Source organism: Lissotriton helveticus, chromosome 8, assembly GCF_964261635.1.
Source record: "Lissotriton helveticus chromosome 8, aLisHel1.1, whole genome shotgun sequence".
NCBI classification, from domain to species: Eukaryota; Metazoa; Chordata; class Amphibia; order Caudata; family Salamandridae; genus Lissotriton; species Lissotriton helveticus.
In genome coordinates this window covers 46,592,857-46,605,187 of record NC_136069.1, presented here as the reverse complement: position 1 = coordinate 46,605,187, position 12,331 = coordinate 46,592,857, and the positions used below count along the sequence as shown (strand labels likewise).

General features: G+C 43.3%; 1 protein-coding gene across 4 annotated transcripts in view; it reads left to right on the top strand.

The window, feature by feature from the left end:
* LOC144772324 (uncharacterized) overlaps nucleotides 1–12,331 on the top strand; it is a 517,545-nt gene that overhangs the window by 79,201 nt on the left and 426,013 nt on the right. For 3 of the 4 annotated variants that reach the window (XR_013599716.1, XR_013599715.1, XM_078656565.1), the window contains exon 11: nucleotides 11,067–11,159. The exons of the other annotated variant lie outside the window; for it this stretch is intronic. Coding sequence is in view for 1 of the 3 variants with exons in the window: in XM_078656565.1 (XP_078512691.1) it covers nucleotides 11,067–11,159 (93 nt within the window). In the remaining 2 variants the exon portion in view is untranslated. The remainder of the gene's footprint in view (nucleotides 1–11,066; nucleotides 11,160–12,331) is intronic. 4 annotated transcript variants of the gene reach the window in all.

Here is a 12,331-nt window from a genome sequence, read left to right as displayed (position 1 = left end):
TGAAAGGTCCCCCAAATTCATGATATTTTTAACTGATTTGCAGATACGACATTTCAGAGAAGTCTTGATTTAATGTTTGGCCTAGTTCTGGAAAGCGGTTTGCTGGGATTTCATAGGATTCTTACTGTAGGAACTGGGGTCACTAGTTCCCCGTGGGTAGCCTGGCACGAGCAGGTAGGCAACCGAAAGCTTAGGTGTTAAGTGACTACACAGCACACGCATCCACTGAGACAATAAACGCACACGCAATGACTGTGACCACACCAGTGAGTTTGATTTAAAACAATATGCTTTTATATAAGATCAAGGTTCAGGGTAATCAAAAATCACGGTGTCCCTCATCAAAGCATTTCATCAGAGGGGAGTAAAGGGAGCAGTTCAATATCCAATTTAACACGTCGCAATAAACATTTCATTGAAGGATTAGCATTTCATAACTTAGCACTAAACATTTCAGTAGGTAACTGTAGGCTTTTAGGAAAGCATTTAATTCAAGGGAATAAGCGTTTCCTCACTCAGTGATAACCAGTGCCTCATGTAACTGTAAGCAGTCAGGAGATGCGGCACTAAGTAGGAGTAAACATTTCATTGGAGGTGTAACGTTTCATTAAGCCAGATTAAACATTTCATGCAGAATAAACATGTCATCAGGCCACAATAATCATGGCATTAGGCAGGGATAAACAACCCTGTCATGGAACCAGGTCATTAGACGGGGATAAGCCTGTCATCTGGCAAAGGTGAACACTTCCTTATATAAGAATAAACCTTTTTATATGCACTCAGGAATACCCAAGACCTTAGAGGTCAGGCAACATCACATTAGGTAAAGCAACCCTGTCATTATAAACCTGTAGGCAGTTAGTTAACATTTCCTTAGTCAGGAATAACTATTTCAATGAATAGGGATAACCATTTCAGCAGGTAAGACCCACCATCTCATTCCTCAGCACTAAACATGCATTAGGCGCTCATGACCATTTCATTATGGAAGGTAACCTCTCCATTATGCCACATTAAACATTTAGCACTTCGGGCCGGGACGGGGGGGGGCGTTAAACTCTCCCAATAGTGGTACTTTCCAAGGACCTGCCTAGGGGCCGGTTAGCACAACTCGTCCCCCAACGTGGGGTTAACTTCAGAAGAATTCAAGCCCCAAATGGCTTACAGGATCCTGGCCCGTCTAATTAGGGAGGTAACGGAAGCATTTCAGCAGGAACTCATATCTGTTTCCTTACACAGCCCTAGATATTCCCTGAGGCACTAATAAACAATGCATCCAAGCCAAATGAGCTATTCCTTAGGCAAGAATTCCGATTTGGCAAATCAGTCAAGGTAATGTCGATAATACAGGTATCACCTTAAAAAATTTCATTAGTACATTTCCTTAGAGTGGAGCAAAGTGAACATTTCATTAATCCCATTAGGTAAGGATAAACATTTCATATAAGCAGGTCATTATGCAGGCTTAGTCAACAGGGGGTAACCATTGCAATCAAACCGGCCACTCTAATATGAATCACCATCAGGCCCTCTGGGGGCTAGCCTCAACGTGGGCCTAATCTGGAGCCAATGTGGCCAATAGGGCCAGTGTGCCCGGAATACCCAGCTCCTGCTTTGGGGTGGCCCAGTTCGAAACACAGGGGCCAACGGGGCCCAACAACAGTTTCCCCAGGGTAGGGGCGATCTCGGGGCCTCCCCAGGGATTTACCTTTCTTCTTCGACCCTCCCCTCAGGGCCCTTGCGGAGGTTTTTGTTAAGGGGGAGGGCTCCTATTCTCCTCGGAGCCCTCCGGCAGTGTTTCCTCCTGTTCCCGGGCCTTCGATGACGTCTGAGGCCCGGGAACCAATCCAGAGGCTGGCATGAAGGGGGCTTGGCCTCCTCGGCCAATCGTGGCGCAGGCAGGGTGATGCAGGTGGGGAGGGGCTCGGGACTCCTCTGAGCCCACCCCACGTGCTGAGATAGCCCCCTGCGTAGGACCGGTAATGGCAGGGGCTAACACGGGGCCTCCGGTGCAGCAGTGGAGGCACCGCTCTGGCGAGGGACGGTCCCCGGGCCTCCTGAAGGCTCCCAGGGCCAGGGACCAACCAGCGAGCCTCTTTGTGGGGGCGCGCCGGGGCCGCCAATGGCAGCGCGGCGCCGGGCGGGGGTGTGGCCGGTGACGCGGCCGGCGCTCCCCCCGTCACTTGAGGGGCACAAAGGCTTCACGGGGCCTACCGCGGCCCACTGCAGCACCGCGGCGGCCCTCTCCTCACACCGGGGGCCGCCGCGAGGATGTCGGCAACAGCAGGAGGGCCCTCCTGGTTAGTGCCGGGCCTGCGGTGGTATCAGACGTCGCGTCCACGTCACATGACGTGAGGGACGGCTTCAGGCCTAGCGCGGCCCACTTGGGATTCCGCCGGCCTTCTCCTCACACCGGGGGCCGCCGGGGGGGGGAGGGGTCAGATGTCCGCAGAATCGGCGCTCCTCAGGGCACAGCGGTAACTTGATGAGGACAGCGCAGGAAAGGGGCAGCGCTTCAGAGGTGCAACCAGCGCTCGGTCTTCGCAGCGCCTCGTGGGGCTGAGGAGCGCTTGGAGGCACCAGGCACGTCATCAATGCCAGCACTTCCCAGGACCCCGCAGGTGAGCGCTTGAGAGCAAGATGCAGCGCTTCTCAGGCACAGCGTTTCAGGTCATAAAAGTCTCCAGAACCTCAGCGCTTCTCAAGGGGGCACAGTAGGGGAGCGCTGGGTAGGCAGGGAAGGCAGTTTAGTAGTTCAGATGATGCAGGACAGGCCACACGACAGTGGTAGGATAGCGCAGGGACCCAGGTTAGGACAAAGGGGGCAGAAGGAGCACAGCCCTGTACCTGGTTGATCCCAAGTAGTCCATGTTAGCGCAGTTAGACTTCTTCTTGGCGCTTGATGGTTTTGACGCCCTTGTGGATAGTTCCTTGTTTCTTGAAGGGGGGTTGAGTTGAGGGCTGCTGACAGGATTCCTCAGCAGGTCACTGTAGATGGTCCCTGGGTTCCCCTCCCGCCGGGCCACATCAGTGTGCTAGTTCAGGGTTCCTCACTTAACTTGAAAGAACGTGGAGAAGCGTGGCTCAGTGGTTAGAGGCGGCAGACCCGGAATCGGATATCAGCTGTGGACCAGGGTTCGATTCCCCGCCTCGGCGGGTCTCGTGCTCAAAAATTCCACGGACTCGACAATTCTCGCTCCGGTGCCTACTCGACTCACGGGGTCACACTCTGCGACTCTGGGCAATAGCTTGCTTAATCTCCACTATGGCCCCTCGCGGCGGGATGCCTGGCTTTCACCTTGTGAATACCCTGCCGGGGTATCTCACAGGGGAATACCAGAACGGGTTCCCTAAGCAAGCGCCTTGAGACCCCTGGGTGATTAGTGCGCTATATAAATCGAAATACATTTACATTTACATTTAACTTGAAAGGCAGCACCAAAGCCCTGTCACTCCCAGTGGCATAGGTCCCTGACTAGGCCCTACCGCCTAAGCCTCCTGCGTGGGTTCCCCAGGTCAGTGATGCCCCAACTGACTGGAAAGTTTCCCTCCCTTTCCTTATATAGCGTCAGTTGGTAGTTGGCAGTGGCAGTTGGTGTCACCTAAAATGTATTGTAGATGGGAGGAGCACTCAATTTTTTATCACGAAGATTAATAATGAATATAAACTATTTTGCAAATTATGATTTTTTAGACTATCAGCGTGCTGCTGTGGTGGCACGTATGTCCTGTTACGCGCCTGAACTGAAACCTATCTTAAGAGTCTGAGACCCTTAACCTCAGCGCACTTTTTCTAGGCGCGGTTGTCTCAACGACACTCCGCTTAATTTTTAACACATTCAAAAACAGACTTTAAATTCTCAACATTCGAATTTTATCATGGTTATAAACAGAAAATGATTCAAAACATTGTACAAATTAACTCTGACAAAGCATTATTCATTCAATGCATGATTTTTCTAACATTTACAAATTCAAAACAAACATATTTCTATTGCGTTGATGACTTTTTCTTTTTCGCCCAATGCATTTCAAGCTCTTAAAGCTATTCCTCAGGGGCCTGTAAACTGAATGATAATTTAATGTTACTACCTGCATAATACAGAAACCCAAAACGTCATTATGTACAGGGAAGTGTTTCCAAAGACTCTCAAGAGAACATGCTAGAGTATTTAAAACCAAAGATCACCCACACCACTGTGAAATAAAGTTTCAATCTCCCGAAATTTCAAAAAAACAACTCACTGTTATCACTGTCACCAAAATGAATCTAGAACGGAAATAAACACAAAGCATACGGTTTGTACCTCGCAACTACTTTTTACTCGGTGTCTCTGAGTGGGACTCAACTATCACTGTGTTCACCCTTCGCTTACCGCAAAAAACTCTTAGAGGCTGAAAGCTCGATATTCGACTCAGTGGAGGCTCAGGCTCTTCTGGGTTCTGAAAAATAACAGTAAACCAATGTCTCACTGCCCGGTTCACAACTCTCCTCACCAAGACTTATCTCATGCGCACTCTGTCTGTCAATATCTTACCTCAACTCGGTGTGCCGAAGTTTCTAAGTGCTGCTCTCTATACCGTCTCTGTGAACTATCTGCCGCTCGAAAACTCCGACCAGCTACACTGAACCACCATGGCTCACGCTTCCTGTATAGCGTGACGACTGTGGGTGAACACTGAAAAAGGACTCTAACTACATCCAGTACTTACAAAAACTACGGGCGCCATGTTAAAGGAGGAAAAACGGCTAGTGCTCCAACACTAACAAACTAGAAGGTCTACTTCCCTAACAAAAATCTAATTTAAGAAATAATAAGAGAGTAGTGTGATAGGAAAAAAGACAGATCAAAGAATAGAAAAATTAGAAAAATTATACCATAGTACATGTCTTTGCCTACTCATGCATGTTTCTAATATCATCACCATATGCAGTGCTCGCATCTTACTGATGCCGGTTCATAGGCAAGAAGATTCAAATAAAACACGATAGATCTACTTTTTCATTTAACCCTTTGGGTTCTTGTGATGACAAAAATCTGATCCAGTGTATCTCTCTTTGGAGGAGGGACCTTGTGAGATCAACCCCCTCATATATCTTAACAATTTCCAGTATGGAGTACCTGATTTGAGCAATGCTATGGTTGTTATCATTCCAGTGTTTTGACAAATTGCTTTTTACATTTTTATTCCTTATTGTGCTCTTATGTTCCGTTATTCGTTTTTTGAATTTTCTCTCAGTTTTCCCTACGTAAATTTTCCCGCAGGGACATTTAATGTAGTAGACTAGGTTATTTGAATTGCAATCCCCGTTGTAATGAAGTGTGATTTCTTTTCCAGTTTGTGGATGATGTAACTTGTTTCCAACAATCACATTAGAACAATGTACACAATTCTGGCATTTCTTCATTCCTCTGTAGGTTCCTTCAGTCTCTCTTGTCGGAGTCATCAATAGTTCTTTGAGGTTCTTTGACCTTGTGTATGCGAAAATTGGTTTTTTGTCAAAAATGCCATTGAAGTCATCTTCATTCTTTAAAAGATCCCAATGTTTATTGATGATTGATTTTACTCTTTGGGAAGATGTAGAAAATTTTGACACAAACACGTGCCTATCCATAGTTTTTTTAGGTTTCTGAATTAACAAGTTGTCTCTACTGTATGAATCGATCCTATTTTTAGCTATGGATAAAATGTCATCTGGGTAACCACGTTCTTTGTATCGTTGGTGTTGTACTGTTAGATTTTCCTTTAAATCTTCCTCTTGGGAACAAATTCTTTTGATTCGCATATATTGTGACACCGGTAGATTGTTTTTCAGGTTCTGGGGATGAAAACTTTGAAATAACAAAGAGTTGTTCACATCTGTGTCCTTTCTGAAAACTTTCGTGATGATCTGGGTATCTTCAATCTTAATCAGAACGTCTAGAAATGGCAATTCCTTGTCACTTATGGCGTGAGTGAACTCTATGTTCTCTTCACAATGATTAAGTCTGTCAATTTCATGTTCTAGGCTTTCTTGTGTTCCAGACCATAATACAAATATATCGTCTATGAATCTGCGATATAAGATAGCATGTTCCTTCCAAGCATCATTCGTATATATATGATCCGCCTCAAATTTTGCCATATAGGTATTCGCATATGCCGGTGCCCCAGCAAATCCCATGGACGTTCCGTTCTGTTGAAAATAAAATTTGGATGCCCATTCAAAATAACTGTGGTATAAACAAAAATGTAACAATTCCAAAATGAAAACTCTTTCTGCTTTTACTGATGGTTGTTGTAGCAGAGCCCACTCCACTGCCTCCATACCAGATTGATGGGGAATAGAGGTGTACAGCGACTTGACGTCGATAGTACACACTAAAGTAGAGCCTGGTAATTGAATCTCCTTCAATGTTAGTAAAAAATCGTTGGTGTCCTTAATGTAAGACGGCCATTTCTGGACGAATTGTTGAAGAAATTTGTCAATGTATTGACCTAGTGGTTCAAACACTGTCCCACATCCGGTCACAATAGGGCGCATAGGTGGATCGTATAGATTTTTGTGCACCTTGGGGAGCATATAGAGACGTGGTCTTCTCGGAAATTGCACGGTCAAATATTGTTTGGTCTTAGCAGTGATGTGCCCTAATTCAAGGGCATTCGTCAAAATGTCATTGAGGGTAACTTGTAAATCTTCAATGGGATCTTTGTCCAACTCAAAATAAGTAGAAGTGTCAGCCACATGTTCTTCCACCTTGTGAATGTACATTGTTCTGTCCATCACTATGATGGCACCTCCTTTATCTGCTTTCTGGATAAGAATGCTCTTGTTTTCCTGTAGTCCTTTTAGAATGGGACTACAGGATGGATGGATAAGGCAGACTGGGACAAATCACTAGAAGACATCACTACTAAACTAGACAAATATTCAAAAGAGCTGCAGGAAGGTAAATTACGAAAGTTCAAACGAGATACTCTGGACTATAAGTTAAACGAGGTATATACATGGGCCGAGGTATATGCACAACGGAGAACATATCAAAAGAAAAAAGTAGTCACAACATCTGAAGAAAGTCTAGTTTCTGATAGCGATTTAAATTCAAACAGACCAACAGCCCAAACACAAATGTTGGATCCACAAGCATCAACAATTACAACTGATTCATCCAAAACAGCAGGTCCCAGTAAGCCTTTTTTAGCCCAGGGAGGAGACTCCAGCCAACCACCAGGGAAACAACCACCAAAAAAGCAAACAGTGCAAAAACAAGGAGAGGAGGTCGAAGGAGCGCGCACAAGGAGCATGAGATAAACCTGGTTTTAAATATTTCTAAAACCGAATTGACCAAAGATGAATTGAGGGTACTCAATAAAGGATTAGGGTTTGTACCCACGTACGACACCAACAAACTTGAAATTGAGGTAGCATTCTATAAATTTATGCGTGTCCTAAAATTAAGACATTTTTTCACCAACATTATGCCACCTTCGACAGACAAAGAAGAACCTGAATTTCTGGAATTCAAACCCAAATCAAAATTCCAAGCACCAACAACCCACAAAATCTTGGAAGCTTTTGAAAAATCAGTAATAAACGATCTGGAAAGTGTGAATTTGAGGAAAACCAAAAGAAAGAATCTTTCTGTATATGATAAAACCATTCTAAAAGGACTACAGGAAAACAAGAGCATTCTTATCCAGAAAGCAGATAAAGGAGGTGCCATCATAGTGATGGACAGAACAATGTACATTCACAAGGTGGAAGAACATGTGGCTGACACTTCTACTTATTTTGAGTTGGACAAAGATCCCATTGAAGATTTACAAGTTACCCTCAATGACATTTTGACGAATGCCCTTGAATTAGGGCACATCACTGCTAAGACCAAACAATATTTGACCGTGCAATTTCCGAGAAGACCACGTCTCTATATGCTCCCCAAGGTGCACAAAAATCTATACGATCCACCTATGCGCCCTATTGTGACCGGATGTGGGACAGTGTTTGAACCACTAGGTCAATACATTGACAAATTTCTTCAACAATTCGTCCAGAAATGGCCGTCTTACATTAAGGACACCAACGATTTTTTACTAACATTGAAGGAGATTCAATTACCAGGCTCTACTTTAGTGTGTACTATCGACGTCAAGTCGCTGTACACCTCTATTCCCCATCAATCTGGTATGGAGGCAGTGGAGTGGGCTCTGCTACAACAACCATCAGTAAAAGCAGAAAGAGTTTTCATTTTGGAATTGTTACATTTTTGTTTATACCACAGTTATTTTGAATGGGCATCCAAATTTTATTTTCAACAGAACGGAACGTCCATGGGATTTGCTGGGGCACCGGCATATGCGAATACCTATATGGCAAAATTTGAGGCGGATCATATATATACGAATGATGCTTGGAAGGAACATGCTATCTTATATCGCAGATTCATAGACGATATATTTGTATTATGGTCTGGAACACAAGAAAGCCTAGAACATGAAATTGACAGACTTAATCATTGTGAAGAGAACATAGAGTTCACTCACGCCATAAGTGACAAGGAATTGCCATTTCTAGACGTTCTGATTAAGATTGAAGATACCCAGATCATCACGAAAGTTTTCAGAAAGGACACAGATGTGAACAACTCTTTGTTATTTCAAAGTTTTCATCCCCAGAACCTGAAAAACAATCTACCGGTGTCACAATATATGCGAATCAAAAGAATTTGTTCCCAAGAGGAAGATTTAAAGGAAAATCTAACAGTACAACACCAACGATACAAAGAACGTGGTTACCCAGATGACATTTTATCCATAGCTAAAAATAGGATCGATTCATACAGTAGAGACAACTTGTTAATTCAGAAACCTAAAAAAACTATGGATAGGCACGTGTTTGTGTCAAAATTTTCTACATCTTCCCAAAGAGTAAAATCAATCATCAATAAACATTGGGATCTTTTAAAGAATGAAGATGACTTCAATGGCATTTTTGACAAAAAACCAATTTTCGCATACACAAGGTCAAAGAACCTCAAAGAACTATTGATGACTCCGACAAGAGAGACTGAAGGAACCTACAGAGGAATGAAGAAATGCCAGAATTGTGTACATTGTTCTAATGTGATTGTTGGAAACAAGTTACATCATCCACAAACTGGAAAAGAAATCACACTTCATTACAACGGGGATTGCAATTCAAATAACCTAGTCTACTACATTAAATGTCCCTGCGGGAAAATTTACGTAGGGAAAACTGAGAGAAAATTGAAAAAACGAATAACTGAACATAAGAGCACAATAAGGAATAAAAATGTAAAAAGCAATTTGTCAAAACACTGGAATGATAACAACCATAGCATTGCTCAAATCAGGTACTCCATACTGGAAATTGTTAAGATATATGAGGGGGTTGATCTCACAAGGTCCCTCCTCCAAAGAGAGATACACTGGATCAGATTTTTGTCATCACAAGAACCCAAAGGGTTAAATGAAAAAGTAGATCTATCGTGTTTTATTTGAATCTTCTTGCCTATGAACCGGCATCAGTAAGATGCGAGCACTGCATATGGTGATGATATTAGAAACATGCATGAGTAGGCAAAGACATGTACTATGGTATAATTTTTCTAATTTTTCTATTCTTTGATCTGTCTTTTTTCCTATCACACTACTCTCTTATTATTTCTTAAATTAGATTTTTGTTAGGGAAGTAGACCTTCTAGTTTGTTAGTGTTGGAGCACTAGCCGTTTTTCCTCCTTTAACATGGCGCCCGTAGTTTTTGTAAGTACTGGATGTAGTTAGAGTCCTTTTTCAGTGTTCACCCACAGTCGTCACGCTATACAGGAAGCGTGAGCCATGGTGGTTCAGTGTAGCTGGTCGGAGTTTTCGAGCGGCAGATAGTTCACAGAGACGGTATAGAGAGCAGCACTTAGAAACTTCGGCACACCGAGTTGAGGTAAGATATTGACAGACAGAGTGCGCATGAGATAAGTCTTGGTGAGGAGAGTTGTGAACCGGGCAGTGAGACATTGGTTTACTGTTATTTTTCAGAACCCAGAAGAGCCTGAGCCTCCACTGAGTCGAATATCGAGCTTTCAGCCTCTAAGAGTTTTTTGCGGTAAGCGAAGGGTGAACACAGTGATAGTTGAGTCCCACTCAGAGACACCGAGTAAAAAGTAGTTGCGAGGTACAAACCGTATGCTTTGTGTTTATTTCCGTTCTAGATTCATTTTGGTGACAGTGATAACAGTGAGTTGTTTTTTTGAAATTTCGGGAGATTGAAACTTTATTTCACAGTGGTGTGGGTGATCTTTGGTTTTAAATACTCTAGCATGTTCTCTTGAGAGTCTTTGGAAACACTTCCCTGTACATAATGACGTTTTGGGTTTCTGTATTATGCAGGTAGTAACATTAAATTATCATTCAGTTTACAGGCCCCTGAGGAATAGCTTTAAGAGCTTGAAATGCATTGGGCGAAAAAGAAAAAGTCATCAACGCAATAGAAATGTTTGTTTTGAATTTGTAAATGTTAGAAAAATCATGCATTGAATGAATAATGCTTTGTCAGAGTTAATTTGTACAATGTTTTGAATCATTTTCTGTTTATAACCATGATAAAATTCGAATGTTGAGAATTTAAAGTCTGTTTTTGAATGTGTTAAAAATTAAGCGGAGTGTCGTTGAGACAACCGCGCCTAGAAAAAGTGCGCTGAGGTTAAGGGTCTCAGACTCTTAAGATAAGTTGGTGTCACCTCCCATGTTGTAGAAGGTCCCAGGAGCTTCCCTCATTCTAGCTATGGGCAGGCTGGTATCGCAACATTGTTTAAGGGTTCCTGGCTACTAGAGTGCGTCTACAAAGGCCGCGCTGCGGTAGCAGGGGTCAGTGGCAGCCATGTTAGGGGAAAAGAGCACCTGCACCGTAGCATTGATTTTAATAATACACAGGGCATTTCAACCTCCCAGGGTCTATACAACTTTATTATAATGGGGGGTCATCCTTAATTAGGGGAGCGAAAAGCGAAACATTTCAGGAAAAAGGGCCAAGTCCAACACTTACTATCATTCTGTCTGTCTTAAGGTGATTCAAATGCTGCTTATGGGATTTCACCGAGTTTTCCAGATGAAAAAACACTGTTCCAGCAGGAGATGGAGGATGAACGAGGGCTCACAGGTGACTTATATGGCACCCTTACATGCAATACACTGTTTACATGTCTTCCAGATATCATTTTATATCTAAAGGTTTACTGGTTTTTCTAGTTCAGGAAAGCCAGATATCACATGTCTTATTTTACCGGACATAAAAGAGGAGGCAGAGGCCTGTTCCATGGGTTATCGGGGATCTGAGCTGAATGGGAGCATTGATAATCTTCTCGGTGAGTCAGTGGCACCACCTAAAAAAAGACGTGTGGCCTCTTCTAACCCGGCATTAGGATAGCATAGCTTATATATTTATCTCACTATCATAGTCTGCTCATTGTTTATTAATTTACTTTGCATGGCCACTAGTTTGTGGTTCGCCAACCATATTTGTGATTCTTTTGTTTGTTTTGTTTTCCCATACTCCTTCATTCATTTTGCGTTTAGTGAATTATTAGTCTGAACCGGTTTGAGAAATATGTTCCTGCCTTATACTTGCCCCAGATTCCACTAACCTTCATGTGCCATTACCGGTTATGCTTTGCTACCATGTTCAACACCTTCTGACCAGGGTCTTGGGTTAAAATGAATGCAAGTCTGTATTTCATGTTTATCTATTACTTGTTTACAGGCTCAATAAAACACTTGTCAGATCAAAAATCCTTGGCAGTTGTACCATCTTCCGACTGTTTCTTGCCTGCCTGATAACTTCTTCTGTCATTGGACTGGAAAATCTGGAAGTCCATTTGAGGGGATGAAAGGATTTCAGTAACCTAAAAGGAAGAAGGTTCTGCTGGCCCAGAGCACACCACCTATGTTCAAGGACGCTACTGTTTTTTCTTGTCGAGTGACTGTGTGTGTGTGCGTGTGTGTCCATCTGTGTGTGTCCAAGCTGCTGAGATTGATGTGCCCTATGCCTCAAATCAATGACTGTAAAGTCCATTTGAAGTATGAATACAGTCCAAAATGTTGAGGTTGAATGTTACACAACTTTTTGGTTTCCCTCCAGGTTGTCGTTGTCATGGTCACTGATAATCGATCTGCCACTGACCTTGGGGCTTGACTCCGATAGTACTTAGATTTCCTGAAGGACTGGCATCCATTTTCTGCCACATCAGACGATCTATCTGCCAGAGTACCTGAATTCCCCTTTTTCTGTACATTGCACTGGAATTCACCTGATCAATGGAAGCTACACTCGCT